This window comes from Panthera pardus, unplaced genomic scaffold, assembly GCF_024362965.1.
Source record: "Panthera pardus isolate Hobbes unplaced genomic scaffold, ASM2436296v1 HiC_scaffold_27, whole genome shotgun sequence".
NCBI lineage: Eukaryota > Metazoa > Chordata > Mammalia > Carnivora > Felidae > Panthera > Panthera pardus.
This window is the reverse complement of record NW_026526843.1, coordinates 4,778,717-4,793,697: the sequence shown is the minus strand read 5'-3', so window position 1 is coordinate 4,793,697 and position 14,981 is coordinate 4,778,717. Positions and strand designations below refer to the sequence as shown.

Below are 14,981 nucleotides of genomic sequence, written 5' to 3'. Positions count from 1 at the left end.
TTTGGTTTTATTCCCTTTGGATCTTCACTTACAGGATGTGGCAGTAGGTCACAGGGGTCCTTATTCCTATCTCTTCAAGGGGTACTGCTCCAAGACCGCTCCCATCTAGAGCAGCAGTTAACAATAAGAAGGCTGTCAGTGCCAGCCACCAGCTTTCCCTGAAGTCCTGTCGGTGCCTTGCATCGAGCTTCAACGGGGTCGCTTGTCACGGAGATTATAAAGGACTTTCATACCCAAGGCACAAACATGGGAATTTAGCAGTGATAATGGGTGCTCTTGTATTGAAAAGATCATGGATGCCTGAACTTGATGACTCGGAGTGTTAAATGACCACCTAGTCTGAGCCCCTTAGCTTGCAAGATCAAAAAATCCCCTGTTTCGGAATGCTGCCAGTGAAATTTCCCACTGGCTCCTGTTTCAGTGAGGGGCTAGGAGGAGGAAGGCTGGCGGCCAGTGACCAGGATGTAGAAGTGAGGAAAACTGAGCCCTGCTTGAATTTCACAACACGTAGCCTATTACATACATTCTTTGCATCAGACCGCGCCGACCTGCTGGAAGAGACAGTTTTGAGTTCTTCTGAATTTGCCCAATTGTTTGGTATTCTCTCTTAGTTTCTGGGCTTGCCTCTGGATGAGGAAGGTAGCCGGTATGGTCCCAGGTGCAGCTAAGGAGTTCTTTGTTAGGACGTCATTATAGATACTCAAGGGCACAGCGGAGTCGGCAGACCCCACTCAGAATGTAGCCGCATTCCGGTGAGCCCGTGAGCAGCACAAAGAAACCTCCTCCAGGATAGAATGTGTGCTCACCCTCTCTAGAATGTCTGCCCCCTCCAGCAGGAGGAGAGGAGCTCACCTTGATGTCTCACACTCCCAAGAACTGTTTTTTGGACCTACTGGACACTGAATCCTACCTGTTGGGGCTTTTGTTGTCTGATTAGCCCTTGTCTGTGCCCACATACGTGACCTTTGCAGTCACCCGAAACCTGTGATTAACTCTGGGCCCAGTCACATCCATGTAGCCATTTAAAGCTGATGGGTGTAGGGCAGAATATCTTTTCTGACCCTCACCCTACCCCACATATAAGTACTTGTAGGTCCCTGAGGTACTTAAAAGATTCAGAAGCATCTGGAAAGGTCTTTGACATCCTCTGAGACAATATTCTGTGCCTTTGGAAGGCTCGATTATCCTCCTTGAACGCCGAGATGTGCATTTTTCTTTTTTACCTTCACTTCTCATAAAAGGTTATGCTGACGTAGATCTGACTAACAAAAAAAAAAATCTTTCTGATGAAATCAGGATAAATAATTCCGCACATCATCAAGTGGAGAGAAAAGGCTTTGAATTGGTTTCCATGGAAATCTGAAGACGAAGTAAAGTAATAATTTCAAGGCAGAACGGCTGAACTGAAGATAATGGTAAAAATAGTTTGATAAAGAAAATAGAATAAAGTAATCAAGAAGACCCCAATCAATTATTCCTTTTTGTTTACCTTCAAGTGATTAATTTGTCTGCGTTTATTAACCTGATGAGATTAAGCAGACCTTCCTAGTGATTTATTTCGTAATTGTTTCCAAGGTTTGACATAAGCTGTGGAGTTATTGAAGGTGGAGATTTAAATTCAATTACTCATGAAGCAGGTGGTGCTTCTCCTGAAAGAATATCTGAATTCACGGCCTTCCCATGTTAACATTATGAGTGAAAATTATTAATTCATCTGATAGTATCTCCCAAAGACTTTTAAAAGTCATTTGGCATCCACATACTTCACTAAAAGTCAGCAGCTTCAGAACTGAACTTGTAATACAGACACTCCAGAGACTGGAAATAAAGGATTTTATGTCAAAGACTAGTTATTTTTCCACAGTTTTTTACTGGAGCCTCCCTTGGGGCCTGGGCTATGGTGCTATCATTAATGGAATCCACCAGCTCAAGCTTTGAATGCCAAAAGGATAGCTTTCTTTGAACTTGACCAGTGGGTTCCACTCTCTTTACCTTTGAAGGGCACCACTGGATAAGATCATGCTTTATTTTGACAGGAGAGAGAGAGAGAGAGAGAGAGAGAGAGAGAGAGAGAGAGAGGATACTTGAAAGTGTTTAAATGAAATGACTAATTGCTTTTTGTCTCTGCGGTCACTGTTGTATATATTTTTCTATTCTTTCTGTGGGTATAGTAAGGATAGACGGGGTTCTCCAAACACTAATCCAGGCGCCAACTCTCCATCATCCACAAAGGCCCGGAACGCATCTAAGAGTGGGAAGTAAGTGAAAAGTGTCCCTGTGCATCCAAAAAAACCATCACAAAGCCTTGCGCTGTCCTCATTTTGTCGTTCATTCATATTCATTCAACAAAGATTTGTGGAATGCCTTCCATGTGCCTCACACTGGGCTGGTCACTGGGGAATTTAAATGAGTAAAGAATGTGTCAAGAGTATTGGGTATATGGAGGACTATAAAGAAGCGGGAGGAGAGGGTGGGGAAAGTCAGGCTGAGTGTGAAGGCCAAGGACTTCAAGCACTGCAAGATTTGGACTATGTGTTTCATAAATTGAAGAAAGAAGCAGCAACAGCCCTGATTAATCATTTTATGAGTTGCAAAATCCACGAAAATCTGTCTTTGATCCACACATGAAGGTTTAGGGTTGAGGTAGAAAAATCTGGAAAGCCATTCCATGAATGTCCTAGTTTAAATACATTGACATTGTAACCATATCACTGATTTTTATGGCGTGTATATTCTGTTCCTAGTAACCAGCATGTACCATGTCCTACATGAAACTGTCTTTGTGGCATTGCCGAAACTTGTATTGGCTGAATATTTGTGATATTAGACTGACCTCTTTGGGTTAATTCCAGAAAACAACATTGGCTGGTTCAGCCAATTGGATTCAGCAGAGCATGGCAGTCTGAAACAATGTGATCCCATGATGATGACATACCTCCCGTTAGGTGCTTCCCCTTGGCAGTGGTGCGGCCCTTTGCTGAATGCCTTGGGTTCTCTGTAGGCTACGTCTCTCAGTGGTATAGGGCATTGTGCCAGACAGAAATAGAGCCCAGAAGGAGTACCCAGGCTGCATCTAGGAGAAGATGAAAGATGCCTTCATCGTGCTAAAAGCTGTAATCTAGCAATAAGATATGTCAGCACAAGAGCATGGCTTCGCCATGAAAGGTGAATTTGTAATGGTCATATATTTTATGTATTCAGTGTTGGCCCATAAATGCTGCACTTTGAATATGATATTATATTCAATTCCCCAAGTGAAAGATCTACTGGCTGCCTTTTTCCCCCTTTCTTCTCCTCCTGAATACCATTTCAGGTTTGCATAGAAAGTTGAATGTGGGCTATCTTGGAGAATATAAAAAGCAGTGTCGAAGGCTAAATCTCCCAGCACTTATAACTCGTTTCAGTTATTTATCGCCAAACAGCACAATCAAAACGCTGTATAAATCATGAAGGAAGGGAATTGGTGCACACAGTCCCAAGCAGATGAATGTTTCCAAATTAGTCCCAATTCATCGTCAGCGTGCACTCTCAGTGAACAGGTATGGCATTGGAGAATCGTTTTTAGCGCCGTGCTTGCAGAAATGGCGGGCCACGTCCGCACACCTTGTGCGCACCTGTCACGCTGACAACTGCAGGGCCCAAGCTGCATTTGTTAGACCCTGATGTATTGTAATGGATGCTTGTGATGGCTGTTGCACTTTGAAAGGGGCACCGTTTTGTTCCTTTTGGCTTTGCAGGAGCCTAGTCTCTTACCTTTTGAGTGAAGAATCTCAGTATGAGCCACGAAAGGAGCATTGGTCGAACTGAGTTAAGATGACACAGAGAATGCATACCTAATACCATGCCCAGCTTGTGAACCGTAGGAGGTCCGCATAAATACATTCTTAAGTAGACAATGTGATCCTATATCACGCTTTCTGTATTTGGACACATCCCAAGCTTCTGCCACGATGAGGCCCTCCCTCTTTGCACATCTTAAGCTAGGTGCCTTTTATTTGCTTTGTACGTGACTCACAGATTGAGATAGTTCCTTTTAGTTCTTGATTATTTTTGTTGATTATTAATTATAACGAAAAAAAGATATCCAGTATCCAGTATCCTCCTCGTGGGTGTGCGTGCCGAGTCCCTTTCTCTTCGTTATATCCCATAAGCTTTCAGGAGGTTTTTAAACTTTTTTCCTCTGCACATCTTCTCCTCAGGATGTGTTTTGTTAACACGAGCAGTCTCAATATGTTGAGACTATCGGGGCCACTTTCCATACTGTCTACAACAGTGTCTATCACTGTTATAGGCACATGGGTTGTAGTGCAGAGAGGCTAACTTCCCGTGCGTTTCCTTGGTTTGGGAGCGTGTGGCGGTGTGAGGTGTGGGTAGGTCGATTTCTGCACCTCAGGGCTTTTCCACGGTGCGCTGTCACAACAGCGGCCATCCAGGGGGCTGTTCTGCTGGCTTTCTCATGTTTCTTGCCCTAATGGGAGTGAACTATGGAGCCGTGTTTAAGTTTCTATGCTATTTTGAGGCCAAAAACAGGCTGTAAGGCAGAAGGAATGTCTTTCTCTTCTCTGAAAAGAATTTAGGTCTCCTGTTTTTTGAAGAAACGAAATTTGTGGCTACAAAAACTAGTAGCTAATATGCGTCGAGGGAGTGCTCTCTGAGCCAACCTCTGTACCAAGCATTTAGCAATTTTGTCTCATTAATTCCTACCCGCAAACAGCTTACGAGATAGGCGGTATTATTATCATTTCCATTTCATACATAAGGAAATTGGAGAGGATATTGTGTGCTTCCATAGGGTCTCCACGTGGACAGTTTTGTCAAAAGCCTACTTTAACACAATAATGGAAAAGCATCAAGCATTTACTTTGTGCCATTGTGCTAAACCCTGGGGCCTCCGTGGTCAAATACGAGACACAATATGTACTTTCAAGGAACTCACAGTCTCCTTGTAGAGAGAGGAGAGGGGACACAGGATGACAAGATGGTATTTACAGCAAAGCAGTCACAAGGTGCTGTTGGAGCACAAATGGTCACCCCCAGCCAGTGCCAGGGTTGAAGTGGGAAAGACGTCACGTGAGGATATCAATGAAGGCTTCTCAGAAGGCTTCTGAACCCTTTCATTTTCTCCACTTACTCCTTAGGTAGCAAGGCTAGGTCAGAAGAGCAAAATGCAGGGGCGCCTGGGTGGCTCAGTCGGTGGGGCTTCCGACTTCGGCTCAGGTCATGATCTCGTGGTTCACGGGTTCGAGCCCCTCGTCGGGCTCTGTGCTGATGGCTCAGAGCCTGAAGTCTGCTTTGTGGATTCTATCTCCCTCTCTCTCTGCCCCTGCCCAACTCATACTCCGTCTCTCGAAAATAAATAAAACATTAAAAAAATTTTTTTTAATTAAAAAAAAAGAAGAGCAAAATGCATAGTAGTCACTAAGGTGGACAGAATCCCCTCACGCTGATAAGAATAAGTTGGAGCTGTGAATTAGGTCAAAGCTAAAACCAAATGGCCATTTCTGCCCTTTTGGGGGGACTTCAGTCCATTTGAGACCAACTCAGATGCAGTGAAGCATGCAGAGTAGCTTAAGAAACCTACAGCTTGAAAGTTGTGTCGGTTCTGCTTGCTCTGTTTCATTCCCTGGATCTGAAGCTGGGTAGCCAGCCCCCTGTCTCAGAGAGGAACAGATGGAATGGGATATATCTGAGCAGCAGAGCCAGACTACCCTGGCAGTGACTTTCAGGGAGAAGCATGCAGTTTCTTCTATGCCAATCGTGAGCCAAGTTGACAAGGCAGAAGAAAAATCAGTGCAGAGCCATACTTCTGACGTCAGGAAGCGTAGGTTTCGCAGAGGTTGACCCATGACTAGGCAGGCTACATTTAACCCCATGTTTGGTTCCCTTTGGTAAAGTGAATCTGTTGTTCTCTTGAACCCATCATGCCAGAGTTAACCCATGTGTTGACCTATTGGGTTGTTCCTAGCAAGTACTTAAAGGGTCAAGGCTGAGCATACAGGGCAGCGGCAAGGAGACGTTACGAATTTTCATTTTGCATCAGAACATGTTTTAAGGAGACTGACTCTTTTGCTGAACAGATAAGGACACTAAGACTCAAGAAGGGTTCAGCCGCTTTCCTAGAGACATGTATCTAGTTAGTAGCAGAGGTAAGCCTGGAATCCCGGTCTTCTAATATTTGTCCCATGCTCTTTCTACTACAAAGTGTGCTACAGTTCTTCTCCCAGATAGCCAGGGACTTCAGCTAATCACACTAAAGGAGGCTTGGAGCCTGGTCTCAGGATGTCCAGCTGGGTTCTGTGCCCTTCATGTACCGTGAAACCTGTGTGGGCGGGCTCAGCCACTGTGAACATGGGGACTTTGGGGAAAAATTAGAATCATTACACTTTTTTAAAAAATGTAGCAGTACTGATGATAAAAAGAAATAGCATGCACTTTTCAAACACTTTCCTTTTTCTCTAAACTAACATCATTCTGGTTGTGTTTGGATGTCACCCATTCTCAACATTATTATTGAATGATCTCGAGCCTTTAACACCACTTCATCAAGGAAACAATAAAGTGAACTTGTAGATCACTACAGCTATTCTCCCTCAAATGAGCCAACCAAGGTTAGGGTGTGTGTGTGTGTGTGTGTGTGTGTGTGTGTGTGTGTAACATTCAGAGGCATCAATTTAAAAATTAGTTCGCAGGCAGTTGCAGACAATGATGGAAGTTAATCACCCTCTCAACCTGAAATGTTTGCCACGTAGGCTCAGGCTGTGGAATGGCAAGGACCAAGTTCATTTTTCAAATACTAGTGGAGGCCATGAATATTAAAGGACCAGGGCAGAGAACCCAAGCACAGCGCTTGGCAAACAATGCCATAAATGTTGAATTAAGTACCGTAAATGTTAGCTTAAATCAATTAAGCCAAGGGAGTGCCTGGGTCACCGAGTTGGTTAAGTGTCCGACTCTTGGTTTCAGCTCAGGTGGTGATTTCACAGTCTGGGAGTTCAAGCCCCGCATCGGACTCCATGATCAGACTCCCTGCTGACAGCGCAGAGCCTGCTTGGGATTCTCTTTCTTTCTCTCTCTGCCCTTTCCCTGCTTGCACTGTCTCTGTCTCTCTCAAAATAAATAAATAAACTTAAAAAAAAAAAAAGTAAGCCAACGATGGAGGGATGTTAAAATGGAGAAAAAGGAGTACAGAAAGGAATAGGAGGACCAAGTCAACTTTGCTCACTTTACAAATCTGGCCGGAGCCTACCCCAGTAGCAGATGCCACAGAAAGACTGACTCCAACTGGTCTTTGCCAAAACTGTCCCATAATGAGCAGACCTGTTTATTCAGCAGTCGCTAGATGAGAGCAGATAGGAGCATATAGCTTCACAAATAAACTAAACACACCAACCTTCCTTTGGTTTTGGTTGGTAGGAGCCAAATGAAAAACTTTGCTGCATTAGAAAGAAGAGGTGAGGTCTTGCTTGGTCTATATGGACTCAGCACGGTCCTGTTACGTGTTCAGATTCAGCAGTTTATATGTCCGTCCCTGGAGTCCAAATCCTGCACACTGTGAGCTCATGATTATGTCATTTCCTCTCATTGAGAGCCATGCACTTTTTTTTAACATTTATTTATTTTTGAGACAGAGAGAGAGCATGAACAGGGGAGGGGCAGAGAGAGAGGGAGACACAGAATCTGAAACAGGCTCCAGGCTCTGAGCTGTCAGCACAGAGCCCGACGCGGGGCTCGAACCCACGGACCGTGAGATCATGACCTGAGCCGAAGTCGGACGCTCAACTGACCGAGCCACCCAGGCGCCCCTAGAGAGCCATGCATTTTTTAAGACCGTAGTCTGTGACTATTCCTAAAACCCCGTTTTGCATCTGTATATTAAAGTGTGTGTGTGTGTGTGTGTGTGCACATTGACTTCAAAATGTTGTGTGCTATATGAACATAACAATCAGATGGTCAAGTATCAACTTGTCAAATAATCACTGTAGTTTTATGTGATGATGATGTCAGTAGTGCCTTAGTTTAGCAATAAGACTAAGTGTAGTATCACAAAGGCTTGTGACTTAGACTAAGTCTAAAATCACAAAGCATTAAGCTGATTGATACCTCTCTCTGTCCCGGTTTCTGTCTCTCTCTGCAATTGCTCCTCTGTAGAAAAAGACAAATGACAAAAACACAAACTGATGTCAGAATGCATTCCTAAAAATGTCTTTTAGTAGAATGTGCCCAAGAATCAGTTCATTTGTAGCCTAATTGCCTTTTCCTCCAATATTCTCCATCCAGGATAGTGTGAGATGTTTGGTCATAACAAAAAAGTCAAATCTGTTCCAGAAAGCACATTCATTAATAGGGCAGGAAAGTAGCCTAGGACACTTGAAAAAGACTTTCAATAACAAAGGGTAAATAACACATCATCTGGACATACTTTGAGGTTTAACCTGTAGCTAACAGCTGCAGCACAGGGCTGTTCAAAGCTGTCTTTAAATAAATTAATCATGCAGCCTTGTGTGTATTTGAAAAGACATCAGCCTTGGAATCAAATAGACCTGGATTTGAATCCTGGCTCTACCACTGATTAACTTTGTACCTATCTCATTGGGCCATTGTGACGATGAAATGTCATAATCTAAGTAAGTGTCTCCCAGTACCTGGCAGATGACAAGTGCCTAATAATGTCACCTAGTGATTATGCTCGCTTCAGCTGCCAACCTATTGCAGCTGGGAACACAGTGACCTGGCCAGTATGATTCTGGCCAAATGAGAGTTCTGGGTGCTGCAGCTTACCTGGTTATCTGCCTTGCCAGCTTGGGAAATGTGAAAACAGAAGCCCCAGCACCACTGGCATCACATAAATAATTCTTGTAGATTAGGTTAGTCAAGAAAGTGATAGATCCAGGAAGAAATAGATCAGCCATGGAAACATTTTCTAGCAGGTACATGCATCTCTGTGATGGTTAAGATGAAGAGTATAATTACTAACATAACAAAGGACCCCCCGATCTGACTGTCCATACTGGTCATGGTTCTACAGCTTAATCAAGAAGGAGGAGGCTGCTAATGGAGCTTTGGAAAGCAGGAGCCATCTTTCTCCCCTTCTTACCTGCCATACAAAATCATGGAGCCAACATGTTGCTCTCTAGAACACAGGTCCTTGATAACTTTTCTTTTTCCTCTGAAACACACATGGTTGAAAACTTTCACTTGCATTCCTCTGGCACAGCTCAGAGTTATGTCCAGTTCCCAGGTGCTGGCTAGAATCCCATTCCTGCTGTCCCACTCAAGAAAGCCTAGGAAAGCAAGGAAGAGTGATGTTAAACAGGACTCCCCATTTTCCTCCAAGTAATAAATCTGTCTCTGGCTTTCTTTTTTCTGCCCTCCTTTCTTTCCTCCTCTCTCCTCCTATCTGTCTGTCCATCCATCCGTCAGTGGTACATCTGACTTTTCACTCCAATATTGTTAGTCCTCAAACCAGCTCTTTCTGAGCTGACGGAATTACAAAGGCTAAATAAATGTCATCTTCTGATGCCTCCAGGCCATATCTGTGTTTTTCAGAAGACTAACCTATTAAATATGGCCAACTATGGTTTCCAGGGCTAAGAAAGTGTGGGAACATGGGACAAAACTGATGTGTTATCCAAATTATTATTATGAATCCAACAGGGGCTAAAAATAAGGAGTGTAGAAGAATTTAGGTGTAGAGTAGAACTTTTTAATTTGATGAAATTCAATTTATCATTTTTTTCTTTTCTGGATTATGCTTTTGGTATCACATCTAAGAAATCTTTGCCTAACCCAAAGTTGCAAAGGTTTGCATCTGTTTCCTTCTAGAGGTTTTGTATAGTTTTAGGTGTTACTTTTAGGGCAATTATTCAATTTGAGTTAAGTTTTGTTTTGCACATGGATATCCAGTCATTCCAGTACCATTTCACTAGAAGAATATCTTTTCCATTGACCTACTTTGGCATGTTTATTGAAAATCAGTTATATATATGGGTGTACTTCTAGATTCTCAACTCATTGATGTTTATCCTTATGCCAATTCCATATTGTTTTGATTACTCTAGCTTTATGATAAGTCTTGAAATCAGATTATGTGAGTTCTCCAACTTCATTCCTCCTTTCCAAAGTGGTTTTGGATATTCTGGGTCCTTTGCATTTTCATATGAATTTTAGAATCAGCCTACAAATTTATAGGAAAAGAAATAAAGCCTGCTGGAATTTTGGAAACGATTGTATTGAATTTATATATCAAGCATTGGGAGAGGTGGTTTAAGATGGCAGTGTAGGAAACCCATGAGTTCTCCTCCTCCCATGGACACACCAAATCTATAGCTACATATAGAAAAATCATTTGAAAAAGACCTGAAAACAAGCTGAATAGCTCCTTCACAACAAAGGATTAAAAGGCCAAAATGAGATGAGTAGGTGAGACAGAGACCTGGTCTCACCAAAAACCCCACCCCTGGCATGGCAACCCACAAACAGGTGGGATCTCACAAAAACCAAGTGCATCCCTCAGGAGGGAGGGGTTCAAACCCCATATCTGGCAAATGTAACCCTTAGGACCTGCACCAGAGAGACAAGCTCCCAAAACATCTGGCTTTGAAAACCAACAGGGCTTATGTCCAGGAGACCCAAAAGGATGGAGAGGAAAGCAGCCTGCTCTTAAAGGGCTCGGGTACAGACACAGTTGCCCGGAAACCCATGGCAAAAGCAGCAGGTTGAAAAATGCCTGGACCATGCGTGAAGGAGTTTACTGGCTAATTTTAGAGTGTCTGTTGAAGGTACAAGGATGTGTTGGAACTCTCTCTGGGGATGGAGTCACTTGAAGGTGCCATATCTGCACTTTCCTTCTACCTTGCTAGTGCTGCATGCCCTGGACCATTGTGCCCCATGGCCCTGCCTCACCAAACCTGTTGGGTGGGCTTGCCACAGTCAGATGCTCCCCTGTAGCCCAGCCAAACCCAGTAAGTGCCTGCAGTCCATATAGGGGATGCTCCTTGAACACCTGGCTCTGGTGGCCAGGGGGCTTGCACTTCTAGGCTTCCAGGGGACTGCAGACAGCATACTGAGACCCATTCCTTATTTTACTATGACCACTTTTTCAAGACTGGGAGAAAATGGTGTTTTGCTTAATACATAGGACAAGCACAGAGTCCAACAAAATGAGGAAACAGAGGAATATGTTCCAAATGAAAGAAGATAAAACCTCAGGGGGAAAAAAACTAATGAAAGGGAGAAAAGTAACTTACTTAATAAAGAGCTCAAAGTAATGGTTATAAAGATTTTCACCGGTCTTAGAAGAATGGATGAACACAGAAACTTCAACAGAGAGATAGAAAATATGATAAATCACCAGACAGAAGTCACAGAGCTGAAGAATACAATAATTGAAAGGAAAAGTATACTAGAGGGACTCAATAGCAGACTAAATGAAATAGGAGAAAAGATCAGTGACCTGGAAGACATGGGAGTAGAAGTCACTCAAACAGGGCCACAATAAGAAAAAAGAATTTAAAAAAATGAAGATAGCTTACGAGACCTATGAGACAACATCAAGTGGAACAATATTCACATAATAGGGGTCCCAGAAGGAAAAGAGAAAGAAAGGGACAGAAAACTTATTTGAAGAAATAATGGTTGAAAACCTCCCTAACTTGGGGACAGAAACAAACATCCAGATCCAGGAAGCTTAGAGAGCTCCAAATAAGATGAAGCCCAAGACAGCCACACCAAGACACTTTATAATTAAAATGTCAAAAGTTAAACATAAAAAGAGAATCTTAAAAGTAGCAAGAGAAAAAGAACCTGTTATGTACAAGGACCCCCCCCCCCCCCATAAGACTGTAAGCTGATTTTTCAGCAGAAACTTTGCAGGCCAGAAACAAGTGGCATAATATATTCAAAGAGGCAAAAGCAAAAGACCTCCAGCCAAGAATGCCTGGCAAGACTATCATTCACCATTGAAGGAGAGAAATAGTTTTCCAGACCAAAATAAATAAATAAATAAATAAATAAATAAATAAATAAATAAAAACTAAAGGAGTTCACTACCACTAAATCAAACTTACAAGAAATGTAAAAAGACCTCTTTAAGTTGAAAAGAAAGGCACTAATTAGTAATAAGAAAACATACAGAAATAAAAATGTATCTGGCAAAGGCAAATATGTATTAAAGGTAGTAGACTAGTTACTTATAAAGCCAGATGAAGGCTAAAAAACAAAACTAGTAAAAATAACTAAACTACAACAATTAATTAAGGGACAGATAAAATAAAAGATGTAAAATGTGACATCATTGTGTCACATGTGTATGAGGGGAGTAAAAAGGTAAAGTCTTAGAATGTGTTCAAATTTAACTTGCCATCAGTCTATGTTGCTAGATATACAGGCTGATATATGTAAGCTTCATGGTAACCACAAAGCAAAAACCTATAGTAGATACACAAAATATAATGAGAATGAAATCTAAACATAACACTAAAGAAAGGCATCAACTACAAGGAAGGAGAAGAAGAGAAGAAGAAAGGAACGGAAAGGAACTACAAAACAGCCAGTAAACAATTAACAAAATGGCAATAAGTACATGCCTATCTATAAGTACATTAAATGTAAATGGACTAAATTCTTTACTCAAAAGACATAGAGTAGCTGAATGAATTAAAAAAAAAACACAAGACCTATCTACATGCTGCCTACTTCAGATAGAAGAGCACACATAGAATGAAGTGAAGGGATAGAGAAAGATGTTTCATTCAAATGGAAACCAAAAGAAATCTGGGGTAGCTATACTTAGACAAAATAGACTTCAAAAAAATGTAATAAAAGACAAAGATGGGCATGGCATAATGATAAATGGGTCAATCCAGCAAGAAGATATAACAGTTGTAAATATTTATGCACCCAAAATAAGAGAACTTAAAAATATAAAGCAAGTATTAACCAACCTAAAGGGAGAAATCAACAGCAATGCAACAATAGTAGAGGACTTTAACACCCGACTTGTATCAATGGCTAGATCATCCAGACGGAAAATCAATAAAGAAACATCAACCTTAAAGGACACATAAGACACATTAGACCAGATGAACTTAAAAGGTATATACAGAACATTCCAGCCCAAAGCAGCAGAATACACATTCTTCTCAAGTACACATGAAACATTCTCCTGGATAGAACATATGTTAAGTGATAAAACAAGTCTCAATAAGTTCAAGAAGATTAAAATTATATCAAATATCTTTCCAGACCACAATGGTATAAATCTGGAAATCAGTCACAAAAAGAAAACTAGAAAAATCACAAATGTGTAGAGATTAAACATGGTACTAAACAACCAATGGATCAGTCAAAGGAGAAACTAAAAAACCCCGAGACAAATGAAAATGCAACATACCAAAATCAATGGGATGCAGCAAAAGCTGTTCTAAGAGGGAAGTCCATAGAAATACAGGCCTACATCAAGAAACATGAAAAATCTCAAGTAAACAATCTAATGGAACTAGAAAAAGAGGAACAAAGCACAGGTTTAGTAGAAGGAAGGAAATAATAAAGACCTGAGTGGAAATAAATGAAATAGATACTAAAAAGACAATAGGAAAGATCAATGAAACTGAAAGCTGGCTCTTGAAAAGATAAACAAAATTAATAAATCTTTAGCTAGAGTCATAAGAAGAAAGGGAGAGGGCTCAAATAAATAAAATCAGCAATGAAAGAGAAGTTACAACTGATACTAAAAAAATACAAAGGATCATAAAAGACTACTATGAACAGTTATGTGCCAACAAATTGGACAACATAGAAGAAATGGATAAATTCCTAGAAATATACAATATTCCAAGACTGAGTCATGAAGAAAGCAGATTTATTACTAGCAAAGAGAATGAGACTGTAGGACCAGGTGGTTTCACTGGTGAATTACACCAAACATTCAAGAAAGCTTAAACCTTATTCTCAAACTCTTCCAAAAAAATTGAAGAGGAAGGAATGCTTCTAAACATTTCACAGAGATAGAACAAACAATCCTTAAATTTGTATGGAACCACAAAAGATCCCAAATAACCAAAACAACTTTGAGAAAGAATAATAAAGCAGGAGGCATCACAGTCCCTGATCTCAAACTGTATTACAGAACTATGGTAATCAAAGCAGTATAGTACTGGCATAAAAACAGATCAGTGGAACAGAGAGCCTAGATATAAATCTGTGCATATATGGCCAATTAATTTACAACAAAAAAGGCAAGAATATACATATGGGAAAAGCATAGTTTCTTCCGCCAATGGTGCTGGGAAAACTGGACAGCCACCTGCAGAAGAATGAAACCGGACCACTATCTTACACCGTACACAAAAATTAATTCAAAATGGATTAAAGACTTGAATGTGAAACTAGAAACCACAAAACTCCTAGAAGGAAACATAGGCAGTAAGCTTCTTGACATTGCTTTTTGTGACTCTTTTTTGGATCTGACTCTAAAGGCAATTGAAACAAGTGCAAAAATAAACAAATTGGGACTACATCAAACTGAAAAGATTCTGCACGGTGAAGGAAACAAGCAGCTTACTGAGTGGAGAAGATAGTTGCAAATTATCCATCTGATAAAGGGTTAATATTCAAAATATATAAAGAATTCATACAACTCAACTACAAAAAGCAATCCAACTAATAAAGGGGCAGATGATCTGAATAGGCATTTTTCCAAAGAAGATACTCAATGGCCATCAGGCACATGAAAAGATGCCCAACATCTCTAATCATTAGGGAAATGCAAATCAAAACTACAGTGAGTATTTTTTTTTCAATTTCTAATTGTTCATTTTTCATATATAAAAATACAGCTGATTTTTGTTGTATTATAGGATTATATGTATTAATCCTATGTCCTGTTAACTTGCTAATATGCTCACTTATTAGTTCCAGGAGGTTTTTGGAGATTCTTCTGAATTTTCAACATATATGGTTATGGCATCTGTAAATAAATACAG

At 41.0% G+C, this 14,981-nt stretch overlaps 1 protein-coding gene across 2 annotated transcripts in view; it reads left to right on the top strand.

The window, feature by feature from the left end:
* The window catches only part of HS6ST2 (heparan sulfate 6-O-sulfotransferase 2), a 286,429-nt gene that overhangs the window by 241,638 nt on the left and 29,810 nt on the right, over positions 1–14,981 (top strand). The window contains exon 4 of one of the 2 annotated variants that reach the window (XM_053892024.1): positions 2,172–2,258. The exons of the other annotated variant lie outside the window; for it this stretch is intronic. Coding sequence (XP_053747999.1) covers positions 2,172–2,258 — 87 coding nt within the window. The remainder of the gene's footprint in view (positions 1–2,171; positions 2,259–14,981) is intronic. 2 annotated transcript variants of the gene reach the window in all.